This window comes from Macrobrachium nipponense, chromosome 35 (genome assembly GCF_015104395.2).
Source record: "Macrobrachium nipponense isolate FS-2020 chromosome 35, ASM1510439v2, whole genome shotgun sequence".
Taxonomy (NCBI): Eukaryota; Metazoa; Arthropoda; class Malacostraca; order Decapoda; family Palaemonidae; genus Macrobrachium; species Macrobrachium nipponense.
This window is the reverse complement of record NC_061096.1, coordinates 22300833-22319100: the sequence shown is the minus strand read 5'-3', so window position 1 is coordinate 22319100 and position 18268 is coordinate 22300833. Positions and strand designations below refer to the sequence as shown.

Below are 18268 nucleotides of genomic sequence, written 5' to 3'. Positions count from 1 at the left end.
TCATATTTTGACTTGAAAACAATGACAAATTACCTTGTCTTATGTACGTAAAGTATCTAGATATTTTATGCTAACTAGAAGCAAGGCAATTCGCTTTAAATTGAGTTAAATACGGCAAAATAACACGTAAATACGGCGAACCAAAGTCGTATTTACCATCAGCTGATTTCCAAACCAAAACATTGACTGCTTTGTTAGTATTTTATGATACAATATGAGAATACGTCCACACAATATTATTGGATACAGTAATGTACAACTTTTTAAAAAATTCATGGAAAAGATGCTTATTCATTGTTTTTATTTCATAAATTCTGATTTCCATTTCGTGTCCAATTTTTTTTTTCTACAGATGTATCATAGTCAGAATGTATTGAACCTTCAAAATTGGTTTATATTAATAAATTACTAAATTATATCGTATATGTAGTAGTATACGGTATACTGCAGGCTAGGCTACTTTATTCGTATATATATATATGATATATGTACCATGATAACATCATCATCGTATAAGCGAGGCTAACTTGTTAAATGTTATTCAATTTCTCTTTGTACTGAATTATCATAAGCCAATGTGCATTGAACCTAGAGAATTAGCTGAAATTAATCATTACTATGCCATATATGTATAAAGTATGCTGTGTAGTGTAGGCTAGGCTAGCCTATATGTAAAGATGGTACTGATTACCCTAGTGTAGTCTAGGCTAGTATAATATTCTTAACATGGGCCAACCTACGTCCAAATCGATTTATGACCGGTTGGTTGTAACCAATTGTGGTCGTAAGTTGACAACTACCTGTACTGTACTTCAGTCTGTAGTGTAAGCTGCAATGTGAGTGTGACTGAGAGTGTGTGTGAATCTAATGCATTAAATGCCTGTTATCTCTTGTTTTTAAACAGTTAACATCAGTCCAGTTTTAGAAGACCTTTGCAAAAATTAATCTCTCTGAAATAACATAAATATTAATAACAGTTGAATTTCGTATTCTTAAAATTTTTTTAATGCAATATTTTAGTACGTATGTTGTGCATAATATAAGCTTTGACAGACAGCTGTCAAACCTGTAGTAATTGGATTATCTTGCCCTCTGATATTTTGGTGTTTTTATGTTGTAGATCCTGTTACAGTAATACAGTATTAATTTACAATGTTTTTTCTGTGTACGCTGCTTAGAATACTTTGAAATAATCCTTTTGTTTCAGAACTTCTGATGAACTACAGAAAGTTGAGTGGGAGCATGTTGGTAAGGTGTCCAAAATATGGATTTATCCTGTTAAGTCATGTGCTGGAATCCCCCTAAAGAATGCCCAAACAGGTCTGCTTGGCCTCTTGGATGGCTCTGTGAGAGACAGGTGTGTTAGCTAGTACGTATATTTGTTAATCGATAATTATCTCACTCTTTGGTGACATTGCTTTGATTTATTATAATGCTGTAATCTTGTTAAATAGACATAATCTTTACCTGTGGTGTATAAAGTAGTATGCCATATTGGTGCATTATAAGAACACTAGTGATTTATACTTTCGTGTGCACTTAAGACCCTTTTTAATATGCTCTTATGAAGTCAGGCATATTGCTGTTACTGATGAATTATCATGATTTTATGGCTAGGACATATGCTAGACTGCCAGGTATCATAGCTTAGGTTAGGTAAAGCTAGTGTATGCTACCAAACTAAGTATTTATTATTGCAAAGTTAAATAGGTATGTAAATGAATTTAAAGTTACATCAAAGGTATGTTTGTAGGTTTGGCTATACAACCAGTATCCTTAAGTATGTTATATATGTATTAACAAAGTAAAAACAGCAATTAATGTACAAATTTTGGGGGGCAAAATTATGGACCGTGTCAGTTACTGATTGTTCTCTTAGTCCTGTCCCTTGGCTTGTCAGGGGGAAGGAAGTATCAGTTGTCTTCCTGAGTACTTTTATGTTACTTAAAGCTCCTGAGATTGTTTCAGTATGTCTCTTGCTGTTGGTGCTGCTCCTTTTGTAACTCCCATACCTGTTAGACATCTGTCTGACTTTGTCCATGCTGTGTTGAAATAGTTAGGAAAGGTATTTGGTGGAAAAAGGTCCAAGAAACATAATTCATCCACATCAGCCTCATCCTTTTGTTTGCACATTCTTTGGACCATAAAATACATAAGGTCTGAAAGGCTGCCCACTGCAATAAGCTCCATCAGCTTTTTTTTGGCATAACTTTTTTTCTGGAAGGGAGGAGTTACTGTGAAAGATGTGGTGTATTTATGATGGTGATGTAGTTGTTTTCTCTAGATGAACCTAGGAGAGGAATTAAAAATATGCCTTTCCATCTTTTAAGTTCCATTCACTGGAGATCTTTCCTCTCCAATTTCCTGTGATATCCCAATACACATCCAAGAAGCCCAATGGCAGAAATTGCTGTAATTAGTTTCAAATTTGAGAAATATAACAAGGCCAGAGGTTTTGTACAGACTAAGCAATTGAAAGAAAATATCTGGGGTGCACCAAGTACACTTAAGGACCAATGACTTGCATAAGGGCTATAAAGCTTGCATAAGGGCTATAAAGATGTGACATTCATGGCAGCTATGTTTATGTCATATACTGCTTTCTGGACAACATTTTTTATTGAAAAATAATTCTTTACCCAAGGTGGAAAATCAAAGGTGGAACATTGTATCCAAGGCAACCTCAGCATCAGAAGATTGAAAAGAGTATGATAAGTGGGTCACTAATTCTTGGAGCATCCTGATAGATGGTACACAGAATAGTCAATCTCTCCATCTTTTGGGGTGTTGGTTGGGAACTGGATAAGGCTTGGTAGATATCTGTGCTTTACTATACTGTTTTCCCAGAAGACATTGTTTTTATAATTAGTGTAAGGATTTTTACTGTTATTCAGAGGAAAAAACTGCAGGGAAATTAGTGTATAATATACTTGTATACCTTAGTGAGAATCTATTTTATTAAGATAAGTTTTGATGATGTAGAAGGAACTGACTTAATTTTTTTTGCTATTTTCAGATCATTTGCTTTTACAACAGAAAGCGGATCCCTGATTAGGGGGTCCATGATTGGTGCTACTGTGAAGATTAAACCTCTCTTAAATGGCAACTCACTAACTTTGAAATATCCAGATGTTGAAGAGTTGTCTGTTGATCTAGAGCAGGTAGAAGCTGAGAAAAATGAAGCAACCATAAAGTAGTAACAATAAACATTCTGTATCAGACATACACCCTTCATTCACCACATATTGTAAACAGATGCATACTTATTTTACCAGGCAACACAGAGGTATGCAATTCAAAATTAAAGTGACAAGAAGAGAAATACCAGACTACTAGCATTGACGAACTCTCAGAGTTATCCGTTCCCAAGTAGCTTACAAGTTATTTTGGTGGTCTGATTAATAAGTAGAAGTCTCTTTTTAATATTGGAATAAAATTTTCTTCATTTCATTGCAGCAAAAGATTAATCAAGTGTCTCGTGGTACAGGTTTTCCTACCACTGGTCAAAAATCCACCTCAAGTAAAACCACCATCTCATATGCTAGTATAAAACAGACAATTCTGAACCACTGGGTAGTCTTGGTTTCTTCAAGAGAGCAGTTGAAGAAACATCTACACCTTCTTCTGGACATGAGTTGGTCCCTGCACTTACAAGTCAACTTGGAGAAGTTGATCGAACTCCTTTTATACAGTCAATCCATTGAAGGACAAAGTTTCTTTGCCCCTCTTTTTCTGACAGTCAGGGCTTGGCAGGAGTTAATTGGGCACCTGGTATCCCTGGAGAAATTGGTTCATCCTCTCCTTAATCCCTCATTGAGCTATAGTTGGCTTGTGTTGGAAGCAGCCTTGATGCCTCCATCCAATAGAATTTCAGTCACAGATTAAGTTTTTTTTCTGGTCTTTGTTGGTGGCAGGAACATCAGAATCTACAAATGAAAGTACCATTAGTACTACCCAACCCTAAACTCCTAATGTTTTGTGATGCCTCAGCTGCCTAATGGGCCACCCACCTGTTGGAATCTTGAGTGAGGAGAGCATGGGCCAGGAAAGAGTTACAAACTCGCAAACTTACTAGCAGTACAGGTGGTATTCTTAGGACTCCAAGCATTTATGACCATCTTTTTGGGCTGTTGCATCTACGTCATGTCCAAAGGCAGCCATTGCCATTATTTATCTGTGGAATGAAGATGAAACAGGTTTGGAGTATCTCTGCTATGGAGGACATAGCAACAACCAAGTTCAGACCCAGTTTACATGTTCCGTAGACGTCAGTTACATTTTTTATGTAATGGATAATGAAGCTTTTTATTGTAGTGTCTTACCGAACAATTATAGAGCCGTGATTTCCACGAGCGGCAGGATAACTAAATTCAAATTTAGCGCGTCGGCGTCGCCAACACTGGTGGTGATGACGTCATCTCCCTCCACTCGCGGGAGAACCAGGTACAACTGCCCGCAGGTGAATCCATTCTTTTCCTGCCGGCGTCCGGTGAACATCGGTGGTCGGTGCGGTTGGATGACTTTGCTTCGCTTTTTTTCTTGTGGATTTGATCTTCGGAATTGGTGAAGTACTCTTTTTTGGGTTGTTGTATTTTGCTTTGTTTTTATTGTAGGCGTTGCCATGTCGGATTCTAGTCCGTCGGGAGTTAGGTTTTGCATCTCAGGATGTAAAAACTAGATTATCCAAGTTAGAGTATGATTCTCACACTAAATGTGTTAAGTGTCGGGGAACATGGTTTTGTTCCAGCAGATCGAAGCATGTAACGAGGTGTAGTGATTGGACTGATTCTCAATGGAAGTTTTTTAGTTCATACTCGGAGAAATTAGCTAAAGACAGAATTAGAAAAGCAGCGCTTAGGGAAAGTAGACTTAGCTCTGCTTCGTCTTGCGATGCATCTGTTCCTTCTGTTTCTCCTCAAATTGTTATGTCTCCTTTAACTACACCTCCTATTCCTCCTACTAATCCCACTTCTCCGGCTTCCCGTGTAGTTTCTTCCGACACCATTGCCAGTCTGGAATCGAGGTTAGATCAGAAATTTTCGGCCGGTACTAGCGAATACGGTTTTGCAACTTGGTAATTCAGTTAAGACGTTTTTGGAGAAAGCGGCTTCAGGTAAGAGTGTAGTTGAGGGTGCGTCTGTCTGTCCTGACACGTCTCCTAGACAAAGGTCACTGTCCAGCTCCCCCGCACCGGGGAGAAGACATTACCGGAAGTCCAAGGGAGTCGATCGGGATTGCCCACAGACAGGCGCCTCTCTTGTTGAGCCTGTTGCGCTCAACAGGGCTCGGTTAAGCGTTGGAAAGGTGTTGCGGTCAGACGCCTTTCAAATGATTCAAGCGATTCGTCTCCGGTCGCGCGGCGTCTTGCGAGATTGCCCGTTTCGCGTGATTAATATGATAATTGTTATGGGTATAGAAGTGATTATATATTGTATAATTGTTAGGTATAGATAATGTGATTATATATTGAAATTGTATGGGTATTTTATGCATTGTTGAAATATGGTGGGTGTCCTATATATAGACAACATGTGGTAGATTCTAGAAGGTGTCTGTTGATGTATTTAAGTTGTGTTGTACGTCATAGGCTTGTGACGTCATAGGCTGTGACGTCATAGACAAGATGGCGTCGGCGTCGGCAGGATGTAAACAATAACACGGGGAGTAGAAAGCACGTGTTGGTGGTGTGTGGTTGGTAGGGGAGAGCTCTCTGTCTGGTAGGAGTTGTTTTTGGGTCGTAAGTCTTGTGGTGCTGGTGTTTTAAGGTGATTTCTGGAGTGTACTGGAGTTGGAGAAAGCGTACAGGTGGGTAGATTATTCATTTTTATAGAGTAAGAAAGGAGTTAGGCTAGGCCAAAATTCAAACTGGTACCAGAGCGTGGTTGTGATCAAAAGATGCCTGGATCCGACAGTGAACAAAGGGAGACTACTAGATGGAGAAGGGAATGTCCTAGGTTTAGCGGCGGGATACAAGAAGAATACAAAGAATGGAAAGGTCAAGCCGAAAGAGGATTGGCTATTGTTGTATGGAGAAGATACAAAATACCGGCGATAGAAATGAGAATGAGCTTAAAAGGGAAAGCCCGAGAGCTAGTGGAAGCATTAGATAAAGATAAACTTACTGGTACAGAGGGTCCAAAGTTAATCTAGAGAAACTAGATAAAGCCTATCTAAAAGACTCGGTAATGGAGAATTACGGTAGAATAAAAAGATACCTTCTAATAAGAAGAGAATCTAGTGAAAATATGGCGGACTATTTAATTAGATACGAGAAGGCAGCATCTGAGTGTGAAAGAGCAATGGGGAAAGGCGCGCTGAAGGCGAAGTCAAGGGGGATCCATGTAATAGAGCAAGCAAATCTCACGAAAATCAAAAACAAATGGTATTATCGGCTTGTGGGCAAGAAAAGCTAGAGTACGGAACAGTGTCGCAAACAATGAAAAGACTATTTGAGGGATTAGGGGACTAAAGAGGAACTGGGAATGGGTGGGGTTCGTCAGAAGGCAATGCCAGTTCTGGGAGAGGGAGGAAAACCAAAGATATCGGGGAAGATGGAACCGAGGAAGGGGTGGTAGAAATCCTATAAACAAAGAAGGGAAGGTAACAGTATGTGCAATATGCAGCTCAGAATGGCATTGGGGCTAGGGATTGTCCTCAGAATTTTCATAATAGGAAGAAAACTGAAACAAGACTAGAAGAAAATAAGGAAAAAAAAAACAGAAAATGGGACAGAAGAAGAAGAGGTTTATGTAGGAGAAGTTAATAAAATAGTGGAAGCAATCACGGGAGGTGGTTGATGCAATTTTGGACACAGGGTGTAAATCAACAGTTTGCGGGGAATTGTGACTAGCACGTATTGTCATGGATTTGAGTCAGGAAGAGTTGAGGAGAATGAGGGACACTAGGACAGAGTCTAATAAAGTGTTTAATTTTGGTGAGACATCTTATAAGTCCAGAGGAATAATAGAAATACCTGTGATACTAAAAACAGAAAGTTCTTTATTTGAAGACGGAAATTCTGCAAGGTGATATACCCTGGCTGATAGGTAAGCAAACCATGAGTAAAATGGGTATGACCCTAAATTTGAAAGAAATTGTGTCATAGTAGAAGCTATTAGGGGGAATGAAAGTAGAGTTAAGAGAAGACGAACAGGGTCATTTAAGAGTGCCTATAAGGAGGAGGAAGGTAGAAGAATTATTACTGGAGGGTTGGAAGGGAAAGAATCCGAGGGAAATTAAGAACACAATGAAGAAATTACATTTACAGTTTGGTCATGGAAGTGGAGATAAAATATGGAAGCTAACAGAGGAAGCACAATGGGAGTAATGGGTTAATCGAAAAAGAAAAAAGAGGAAATAAGAAAGTTACTAACGGAAACTGATTAAAAATTGGAGGTTTGTAAAAAATACAAAAGAAACCCCGCCAAAACCGGTAGTAGGCTTTTCTTGGAGTAAAACGTTCAATGAAGTCGTAGCGATGGATGTGGGAGAGATAGAAGAGAGAAAGTTCTTGGTAATAGTGGATATGGCAACGAGATATTGTCAGGCCTGTTGGATAAAAGATAAGAAACCAGAAACTATAATAAAGATACTTTTTGAGTGCTGGTTTGCTATATTTGGAGCACCCTCCAAAATATTGTCAGATAATGGGGGAGAATTTCAAAGAAATGAAAAAAGGTAAGGAGGATGGCAGAAAAATGGAATATTAAAGTATTAGCCACAGCATCAGAACATCTCGTGGAGCAACGGATTATGTGAAAAGACCGTAGGCATGATCAAGGGAAGTGTAAGGAAGATGATGGAGAAGAGGAAGTAGATTGGTCCCTAGCTTTGAAATGGGTAGTGAGTGCTAGGAACTGTTTAATGAATAATGGAGGTTTCTCTCCCAACCAATAGTATTTGGAAAAAAACAAACCCTTCACTGCCTAACCTAATAGGAGAAGAAAGTTCTAGTCCTGCAAGCAGAGAAAAAGGGATGGAAGAGGGTATGGTAAGGGACACACTGAATGCAATGCACAAGCCAGAGAAGCATTTATAAAAAATGAGTCCTGTAATAAAATAAGAATAGCGCTAAACAAAACATCAGAGAACATAAATTTGAAGAAGCAGTGTAGGAGATGAGGTATTCTATAAGAGGGAAAATGAAAATGAATGGAGAGGACCTGCTCAGGTAGTGGGAGTATGTGGGGAAAACAATAATAGTCAAACATGGGGATTCTTTAAGAGAAGTAGCTAGGATACATGTGACAAGGATTCAACGCACGATCACCAGATACAGAAGAGATATCGGCTAGAATAGATAAATCCCATGGGGTGAAAGGTAGGTCAGATGGCCCAAATGAAGGGAAAGAGTAGATTGGCTGGAAGGAGAGGAGCTAATGGGTGAGAGAAGGAATGCAGACACGAAGAGACTATAGAAAGAGAGGTGATAGAGGAAAACAGTGGAAGATAACGGGCAAAGTGGGTCAATAGAAAGCGGGAGTAATGGAAGAGATACCAAAATTCAAAAAGGGAAATAGAGTTAGGGCTATAAACAATGATACAGGACAAGTAGAAGAATGGACTATTTTAGGTCTTGCAGGAAAAAGATCAAGCCAAGCATGGGCTGATTCGTACAATATACGAGACTCACAGTCAGGTGACAAAGGGTGGGTTAACTTGAGGGATTATAGTCAGGTAGAAAAAATTGAAGATGAAGAGGAGGTGTTGCTGGGATTTGAAAATAGAAGCATAAGGAAGCTAAAGAAAAAGAACTTCTAAGTTGGAGAGATAACCAGGTATAGAGGAGGTAAATGATGTTGGACAAAAAGCTATATCTACAAGATGGATAGTAACTGAAAAGATAAAAGGGGGGGAAAGGATATGTAAAGCAAGATTGGTAGCTAGAGGGTTTGAAGAAGAAATGGCTGAGTGGGAAAAGGATGCTCCCACATGCAATGCTGAAATTTTAAAATTCTGTCTAACCATAATAAAGGTGAAAAATTGGAATTGTTATACATTGGATGTCAAAACTGCATATTTACAAGGTGACGAGATACAAAGAGAAGTGTACTTGAAGCCACCAAGGGAAGATGGTTGGAGGGGATTATGGAAGTTGAAAGAAAACAGTCTATGGGCTCAAGGATGGCAGCAAAAGATGGTATTGTAAAGTGGTGAAAGTAGTGAAGGAGCTTCAAGGTGAGAGAAGTAGACTAGAACCTAATATATTCTTTTGGAAAAAGAACAATAAATTGGAAGGCATTTTGTGTACACACGTAGATGATTTTGCACTAAGCAGGAGTTCAGGGGAATGTATTAGAAAATTATGTAGAGGGTAAAGAGTTGGAGGACGAAGGAAATAAGAGGGGAATACTAGGTTAGGAAACAGTCGGAGGGGAGGGAGAAAGAGATAAGTGATGATATATTGTATAATTGTTATGGGTAATAGATAAGTGTGATTATATATTGTATAATTGTTATGGGTATTATGCATTGTTGAAATATGGTGGGTGTCCATATATAGACAACCTGTGGTAGATTCTAGAAGGTGTCTGTTGATGTATTTAAGTGTGTTGTGACGTCATAGGCTGTGACGTCATAGACAAGATGGCGGCGGCGTCGGCAGGATGTAAACAATAACACGGGAGTAGAAAGCACGTGTTGGTGGTGTGTGGTTGGTAGGGGAGAGCTTCTCTGTCTGGTAGGAGTTGTTTTTTGGGGTCGTAAGTCTGTGGTGCTGGTGGTTTTAAGTGATTTCTGGAGTGTACTGGAGTTGGAGAAAGCGTACAGGTGGGTAGATATCATTTTATAGAGTAAGAAAGGAGTTAGGCTAGGCCAAAATTCAAATTGCGTCCCTTAAAGAGGCGTTTAGGCGCCGATTCTTCGCCTCCTCCAGTCAAGCGGTATAAAGGAGCCTGAGAGTAGGGTTGCGCCGCGGCCGTTAGCGGCTCGTTCGTCGCCTCAATCTGTGCTTTTCGGCTCCATCTACTAGTAGAGATTGTGGTTTAGCGCTGTAGCTAGCAGTTCTAAGGGTGTTTCGTTTAGGCGGCTTTTTCGTCTGTTACGCCTGATGCGCCTGTTTCTCGCCTTTCGAATTTCGGCGGCTCCGAGCGAGGCGCAAGTAGTTTTTCCGCCTCCTGCTGAACATTTAGGCTCTTCCAAGCCTCAGTTAACTGTTTTTGATTCGTCTCTGGGCGCCTTTGGCCAAGCAGTTAGAGATGTTAACCAACTGGATGAATGAGTCCAAGGGTGGTTCGAAAACCAAATTTTCAGATCAGGTTGTAGTTCCGTCGACTTCTTCGGCGGTATCGGAGAATGAAGAAGAAGTAGAGGAGGAGGATTCACATCACCTCTCGTCGTTATTCACGTCTCCTTAGATTTCTTCTGGTATCTTATCCAGATTATTTTGAGAAAGCGGTCCGCGCTCCCCAAACTTCGACTTTTTTGATGAGGAGGAAAACTTCAGACCCTCTCCTCCCAAAACTTGTTCTATCTAAGCGGTTAGACATTCGTTGTAAAGAGACTGAGAAATGGATGTCTATGAAAAGAGACTTAGGGAAGCTCTTTTTGCTTACCTCCCTCTAAAGTTGCTTCGTAAGAGGTATAGGTTTTATGTAACTGGGGAAGCTCCTTCTCTGGAGTTTCTGCCTCCTCCCAGGGAGACTTCTCCAGTTAATCGACTCCTCTAGAAGATCTGCTTTCGCCGCAGCGAAAGTTTTCTTTACAGCGCCGGAGTTGGACCACGTTGTAAAGAATCAATTTAAACTTTTGGAAGTCTTTAGCTTCCTTGATTGGACTATTGGCGCTTTAGCGGCCAAGATCGAAGACGTCCTTCTCTTTCTCAGGAGTTAGCGGAGGATTGGATTGGTGTTCTGTCCTGTGCGGACACAAATCCATTAGGGATGGATGTGATGAGTTAGCTTCGCTCATCGCCTTTGGTTACCCTTAAGAAAAGGCAACAAACTTTTTGGTGCTCCTTGCTTGCTTCTAAAAGGGTTTACTTCCCAACAGAAGTCTGCTCTCTTGTTTGCTCCTTGTGAAAGATAACCTCTTTCCAGCACGATGTAGTTGTTGTCAATTTCGTCTGCGCCTAGATAACGAAATCTACTTCGGATTTACTGGCACAGTCTACTAAGAGACCTAAAGTCTGTGGAGACTGTTCCTTCCGGTTTCTCCTCTCGGGCCAAGTGCCTTTTCGAGGAGAAAACCCAAGCGCTTCTTTCGGCCGAAGTCGAATTTGCGACCTCAGTCTAAGGCCTCGGCCAAGGTTAACAAACCTTCAAATGAAAGCTCGGTTCTTCATGCACCAGTGGGAGCCAGGCTGGACTCTGTTTTGGGAGGAATGGGAAAACAGAGGAGCAGAAGCCTGGGTAGTGCAAGTACTCAAGTTCGGTCTATCGTATTCCTCTCGTTTCACTCCCTCGCTCTCACCTGTGCCCAATTCCATTCCAGGCATCTCTCGGGCTCAGACAAATTTCTGGCGCTAGCCGCAGAAGTGGAAGCGCTTGTTCTCAAAGAAAAGCGATAGAACAGATAGAAGGGGATTTTCCTCCAGGCTTTTACAATCGCCGTTTTTGTAGTTCCCAAGTCATCAGGGGGCTGGAGGCCGGTTTGGATGTGAGCGCCCGAACTTGCATGTCCAGAAAACAAAATTTCATATGGAGACCACTCGGTCGGTTCTGGAGTCCATCAGACAGGGGGATTGGATGGTCTCTCTGGACATGCAAGACGCTTATTTTCACATTCCGATACATCGCGAATCTCGGAAGTACCTGAGGTTCATGTCGAAGGCAAGGTGTTTCAGTTTGCGGGCGCTTTGCTTCGGACTAGCGACCGCTCCTCAAGTTTTCACCAGGGTTCTATCCCCGATAGGAAGCTGGCTGCACATATTAGGAGTAAGAATCTCCCTCTATCTGGACGATTGGTTTCTCCGGTCGGAATCAGAGAGTCGGGTGCATGAAGGACCTGGAACAACTCTGGATCTTGCCAGAAAGTTAGGAATTCTGGTCAACAAACAGAAGTCCCAGTTGGGTTCCATCTCAGAGCATCCTTTATTTGGGGATGATTCTGAATGCTTCAAGTTTTTCGGGCTTTTCTGTCCCCGAAGAGGGTTCAAGGCTGTCTGGAGACAGTTCAGGAGTTCTTGGACAAAAAGGTAAGTTCTGCCAATCAGTGGATGAGGCTCCTGGGCAAATTGACGTCAGTGGAGAAATTTGTGACGTTGGGAAGACTGCACATGAGACCTCTGCAGTTTTTCCTGAGAGCCTCTTGGTGCAGGAAGACACAACCAGACTCGATACCTTTCCTGTCACAGATCAAATAAGAGAGGACCTAAGGTGGTGGCTCTCTAGAAGAACAAGGTTGGAAGAAGGGTTAGGATTTCGACCCAATCCTTCCCGAAACCTACAGTTCCCCCCCCCTTTTCTGTTCCGACGGCATCGGAAACCCAGGTTGGGGAGCCCTACCTAACTGGGAAATCAACGGACTTCAGGAGCTTGGTCGGAGAAGGAGAAGAAGTTCCACATAAATGTAAAGGAACTGTTAGCAATTTTCTTGGGGCTCAGACAGTTTCGGGAGCTTAGTAGAAGGTCGAGTAGTGGCAGTGCATTCCGAACAACTCCACGGCCTCTCTCGTACGTGCGGAAACAGGGGGGGACTCAGTCTTTCTCTCTGTACGAAGTAGCCAAGGATCTCCTCCTGTGGGTCAAACGAAAGCGAAGGTTCAGCTAGTCCGAGATTTGTTCCGGGAAAGATGAACGTCCTGGCGGACGAGTTAAGTCGTCAACAGCAAGTGTTACCTCTGGAGTGGACTTTGGACAACAAGATTTGTCAGAAAACTTTGGCGCCTTTGGGGACGACCGTCAATAGACCTGTTCGCGACATCAAGGAACAACCGTCTTCCTCTCTTTTGTTCTCAGTCCCAGATCCTCTAGCTTGGTCGGTGTGGACGCAATGCTGTTGGATTGGTCGGGTCTGGAAGCTTATGCATTCCCTCCGTTCGGTCTAATAAGAGAGGTGCTGAACAAGTTCATGTCGCACAGCAATGTAACACTAACGTTAATCGCTCCCTTTTGGCCCAGGAAAGAGTGGTTCCCGGACCTTCTCCAGTTGTTAGTAGACTTCCCCAGACTTCTTCCTCCAGAGAAGTGGCTTACTCAAAACAACCTCACTTCAAGAGGTTCCACCAAAACTTGTCCCGCTCTAGCTCTGACAGGGTTCAGACTGTCCGGAATCTCGTCAGAGCGAAAGGATTTTCAAGAAGAGCTGCAGAAGCTATCGCTCGTTGTAGGAGAGAGTCTTCTAACAAACTCTATCAAGGGAAGTGGAGAATCTTCAGAGAGTGGTGTAGAAGTGCTAAAGTCTCTACTTCTGCGACCTCTTTAACAGAAATAGCAGATTTTCTCTTATTTCTTAGGAACTCTAAGAAACTGGCTCCTTCGACGATCAGAGGATATAGAGCCATGCTCTCTCCGGTTTTTCGACATCGAGGTTTGGATATTTCCTCCAATTCAGATCTGTCGGACCTCATTAGGTCTTTCGAAAACCACTAAGCTTCCGCAAGATACAGTGGCTGGAACTTAGATGTGGTGCTTAAGTTCCTCATGGGGCCACCGTTTGAGCCTTTGAAGTCGGCTTCACTCAGGAACTTGACTAAGAAGGCACTCTTTCTTATTGCACTAGCTTCTGCTAAGCGTGTCAGCGAATTGCACGCTATAGACAAAAGAGTCGGTTTCTCTCAAGGCAATGCTGTATTTTTCGGTATCATTTGACCTTTCTAGCCAAAAATGAGAATCCTTCTAATCCTTGGCCGAGGAGTTTTGTGGTAAGGAACGGTTATCTGATTTGGTTGGACATGAGGAGGAAGAAAGGCTCTTATGTCCAGTCAGGGCTATTAAGCAGTATCTGTTTGCCACTAAGGGTATTAGAGGACAATCTTCTAAGCTCTGGACCTCGGTTCAAAATCCCTCTCGTCCTCTTTCTAAGAATGCTATATCGTTCTTTATTAGAGAGCTTATCAGGGAAGCTCACTCGCAGTCCGAGAACGACAATCTTTCCGTTCTGAGAGTTAAAGCTCACGAGGTTAGAGCAGTGGCAACTTCTTTAGCATTCAGAAAGAATTTATCTTTAGCTTCGATTCTTCAGAGCACGTTCTGGAGATCGAATTCGGTTTTTGCGAGTCATTATCTCAAAGAGATCGAAACGGTTTTCGAGAATTGTAAAACGTTAGGTCCGGTGGCGGTTTCTGGCATGGTGTTGGGAGAAACGGCACAGGGGTCGTCACCTCTATGCTAAACTTTTCACCTTGAATAGGTTGTCGAGTTCAAGGGAAGCTGGGGGGTACTGAGTACCTGGGATACTCACCAGTCTGTTAGGTCAGATTTTACAATGGTTGGGTATATATGTTTTTAAATCTGGTGTTGGTGACAAATGTTTTGTATGATTGAATTTCTGGTCTTAGCCCAGGGCAAGGGCAATCTTTGTTGTTACTATCCTCCGTCAGTCAGCCTTGACTCGGCTTGAACTACGGAAGGATTCCACTCCGTAGAGGCTAACTTTGGTCAAATTCCAATTCCTCTACAATAGTAAGAAGAGCACCGACCAGAGGCAGTAACAGTCTGCTGTAGCTCTCTTACAAGGTAAGGTACAACAGACACCTTGAGTGTTTACTGGTATTGCAATAAATGTAACCATTTAAAAATACTAGTGGTCCACTGAATCCCACCTTCCCATAAATGTGTAATCAGCTCTATAATTGTTCGGTAAGACACTACAATAAAAATGAAATTTTCATTATTAAAATGAAGTTTTATTGTATACTTACGAACAATATGATTATACCCACCCTCCTACCCCTTAGGTGGACGGACGGGACGGGCAGAAAGAATGGATTCACCTGGGCAGTGTACCTGGTTCTCCCGCGCGTGGTAGGGAGATGACGTCATCACCACCAGTGTTGGCGACGCCACGCGCTAAATTTGAATTTAGTATCCTGCCGCTCGTGGAAATCACGGCTCTATAATTGTTCGGTAAAGTATACATAAAACTTCATTTTAATAATGAAAATTTAATTTCATTTTTCTAATGAAGGATAATCTTTTCTTGTGAAACTTCATAAGTTGATGGTTCAAAGCTTGTCTGATGCTGTACTACAAATTGTAGTAAAGTAAGGGATTTGTTTGTATGAATCAGAATTTCTTATGTGCATTAGTAATAACTCTCCTTGTAAATGCATTCACTAAAGATCTGAAAACTTTTAGTGGAAACCACTTAGATATTCCCTCACTCCCAGGTATTTATTCATAAGTTATAAACAAGGAAAATTAAAAGTAAATTCATTATTCAGTTGGTGCTTACTCAAACAAAAATAAATGACTTGCATACTGTATGCAGTTATTTACTGTTGGTTACAGCTGTAGTGAACTGGGAATTACTGTATTTGATTATCACTGTTCCCTAATTTATTTCATCATTCAGTTTCTTTGTAAACAAAATTAGCACATAAAAATTTTGTATGTGAAAAGGATTATTCTGCTCACAAGTTGATATTTCTCTCCATTGTATGTAATGGCTCTTTTGAATCTTTACAGCATTTTTGGAGATATTGCCCCAGGTTTAGACTGTGGAGAAGCTGCTGCAAGATGGCTTGAGAATGTTTTGGGGAAAAAAGCTCGTTTACTCCACCATTCCACTATCCCTTCTCCTAGAACAACAGAGAGTTTTGTTGGCAAGTTTCCTCTTGTGAAGAAGGATGATAATGTAAGTTCATAATTGTTAGATGTATTTAGTAAAGATACCAGAAATTTATAAGAAGTGCTGCTATTTCAGATGTTCTTTACAGAGATGTGTATATAATTTTGCTTATTGAATACTTATTGTTTATTTCATAAATTTTATGGTTATTTTCTCTGTATAATGTGACAGATCTAAGATTGCATAAGTAAGGAGAGAATTGAATTAATAATATATATATATATAATCATATATATATATAGATATATATTATATATATATATATATATATATATATGTATATAGAGATATATATATATATATATATATATATATATATATATATAATATAATATATATATATATATATATATATATATATATATATATAATATATATAATATAATATATATATATATATAATATATATATATAATATAATATATATATATATATATAGATATACATATATATATAATATATGTCATTGCCTATGGAGTAATTATGCTGTAAACTGTCAACATCTTTTAAATTCTAATTTTGTAAAGCCAGACATCCTCATTTCACTATGCAATATATAATCCCAGTATTTGTAACTATTTTATACTGTGCATATGAACAATTTGAAGCCACTCCTTTTTACTCTGCATGCAGATTTTTACGACCTGAAATGCTCATAAGAGACAAGAACTATTATTCCAGTCAATGAACTACTATATTGGAAGTACATAGTTGATGAGTTTGCTGCAACTTCATTATGGAAAGTAACATCCATGATTAATAATTTCTATTGACCTTAGAATAATAACTGAGAGTTTCACCAACTGTTTGTGTGCATGGTTAAGGAGGACCTTGATACTATGCCTTATCTTGTCCTTGGAGTGTTAAACCAACTTTTTGAGGGTACTTAAATCTATTAAAGCTATTCTTAAAAAATAAAAGTTAAGAAATTGTAAAAATGGAGATACAGTACATGAAGAAAGTTAATTAAGACAACAAGCCCCTAGGTACAGATAGATTTCACCCAAGTGGCAATAAAGAAGCAATGGGTAATTTGCTCCTCTCTTCTGTGACCCTTACAGATCATCTTTAGGGCAAATAAAAGTTATGAAGATTGCATCAGAACTCTAAAAAAGTATTCTAAGGGTGGACAAGGAAACTACTGGCCTATTGACCTGATCTTCATTAGCTACATGAATGACCTGGACTTAGGTTGATTAGCAAACAAACCAAGTTTGCTGGTGATACAAAAAAGGGCTTCAGTGCTAGTAATGTTATAGATATTGAACAGGTTTAAGATTAACCTTGAGAAAGTAGGTGAGTGAACTGTCAAATGACTGATGTCATTCTCCTTAGACAAATGCAAAGTCATGCAAATATGTTATAAAAAAAGATGACCATATAAAATGTGCTTGTAAAAGAGATAGACTTTTCTTAGAGAGACATATCTGTGAGTCATTATTACCACAGATAGTGACTTGCAGTCTTTTAAGCAATGTATAGAAGTTGAAGATAAACCCAAGAAAATATTGGGTACATTAAATGTCAAATTACTAATAGGAAAAAAAGACAATACGTACTTATATAGTGACATACAAAGACCCCAATTTAAATATGCTAGGAAAATTAGAAACAGTGCAGGCAGTAACTAAATGAATACTATTAGTCAGACACATTAGATATTCAAGGAGGCCAGAAAGCCTCAATTTTTAGTCTAGAAATGCACAGATGGAGGAGTCACTTGTAGGAAATATTTTTGATACTTCAGGATGCAACACAGATTACAGGAATCATTGGACTGTGAAATAATATAATAGATAAAAGGAGTGACACACTAGTGTGATTTATTTTTATTTAATTATTTGTTCAAAGGTGTCTTCTTGGATGGAGTGATAAGTCCATGAGGCACCAGTATCTTTGTAATTTCAATGTAATTCAACATAAGTTTCAATAGAATATTGGTTTTGGTGTTCCTGTCACATGCAGAGTTGCAAACCTGGCTTACTGAGGATTTGGTGGAGTGTAGTGGTCTCCAACAACTTATGAAATAATTTGTTGAATGGTCATGCAGTTTTCTTACTAAATAGAATTTTAAATTCAACATCAAACTAAACTTACTATAATGTTGGCAGTCTTAGGCTTTGCCATCCCATTAGTGTACATGTTTCTGTGCTTCAGTAGCCATAGAAAACATAAAGCCATTACTTGTTATTAGCTATTTTCATTTGAAAAGTAATTCCAGATGCCTTAGTCCACAATGTAATAGTAAAAGAAAATGTCCATCAGCCAGTGCCTAGAGCATCTCCAGGCAATTCATTAGTCCTTGGGGCAGACAGGGTGCATCAGTTCACAGTAATGGTCATCAAATTAGCCATAAACCCTAAGTCATTAGCACTACCCTTGCTTCATTTGCTGCTGAGGTCTACCAGGACTTGGGCTTCCAAGGTGTTTAGACAATTGACTAAGTGGCCTTGAACCCAGCTTAGCTTTACTATCACTTTTAAATGCTTTTGTTAACATGTCAAGACCTGAACATTAACATTAATTGGGAGAAGTCAAG

The 18268-nt window shown here is 39.9% G+C and overlaps 1 protein-coding gene across 2 annotated transcripts in view; it reads left to right on the top strand.

The window, feature by feature from the left end:
- Positions 1-18268, top strand: part of LOC135208473 (mitochondrial amidoxime reducing component 2-like) — a 112781-nt gene that overhangs the window by 9341 nt on the left and 85172 nt on the right. For both annotated transcript variants that reach the window (XM_064240699.1, XM_064240700.1), the window contains exons 3-5: positions 1208-1357; positions 3017-3193; positions 15567-15735. In XM_064240699.1, coding sequence (XP_064096769.1) covers positions 1208-1357; positions 3017-3193; positions 15567-15735 — 496 coding nt within the window. The remainder of the gene's footprint in view (positions 1-1207; positions 1358-3016; positions 3194-15566; positions 15736-18268) is intronic.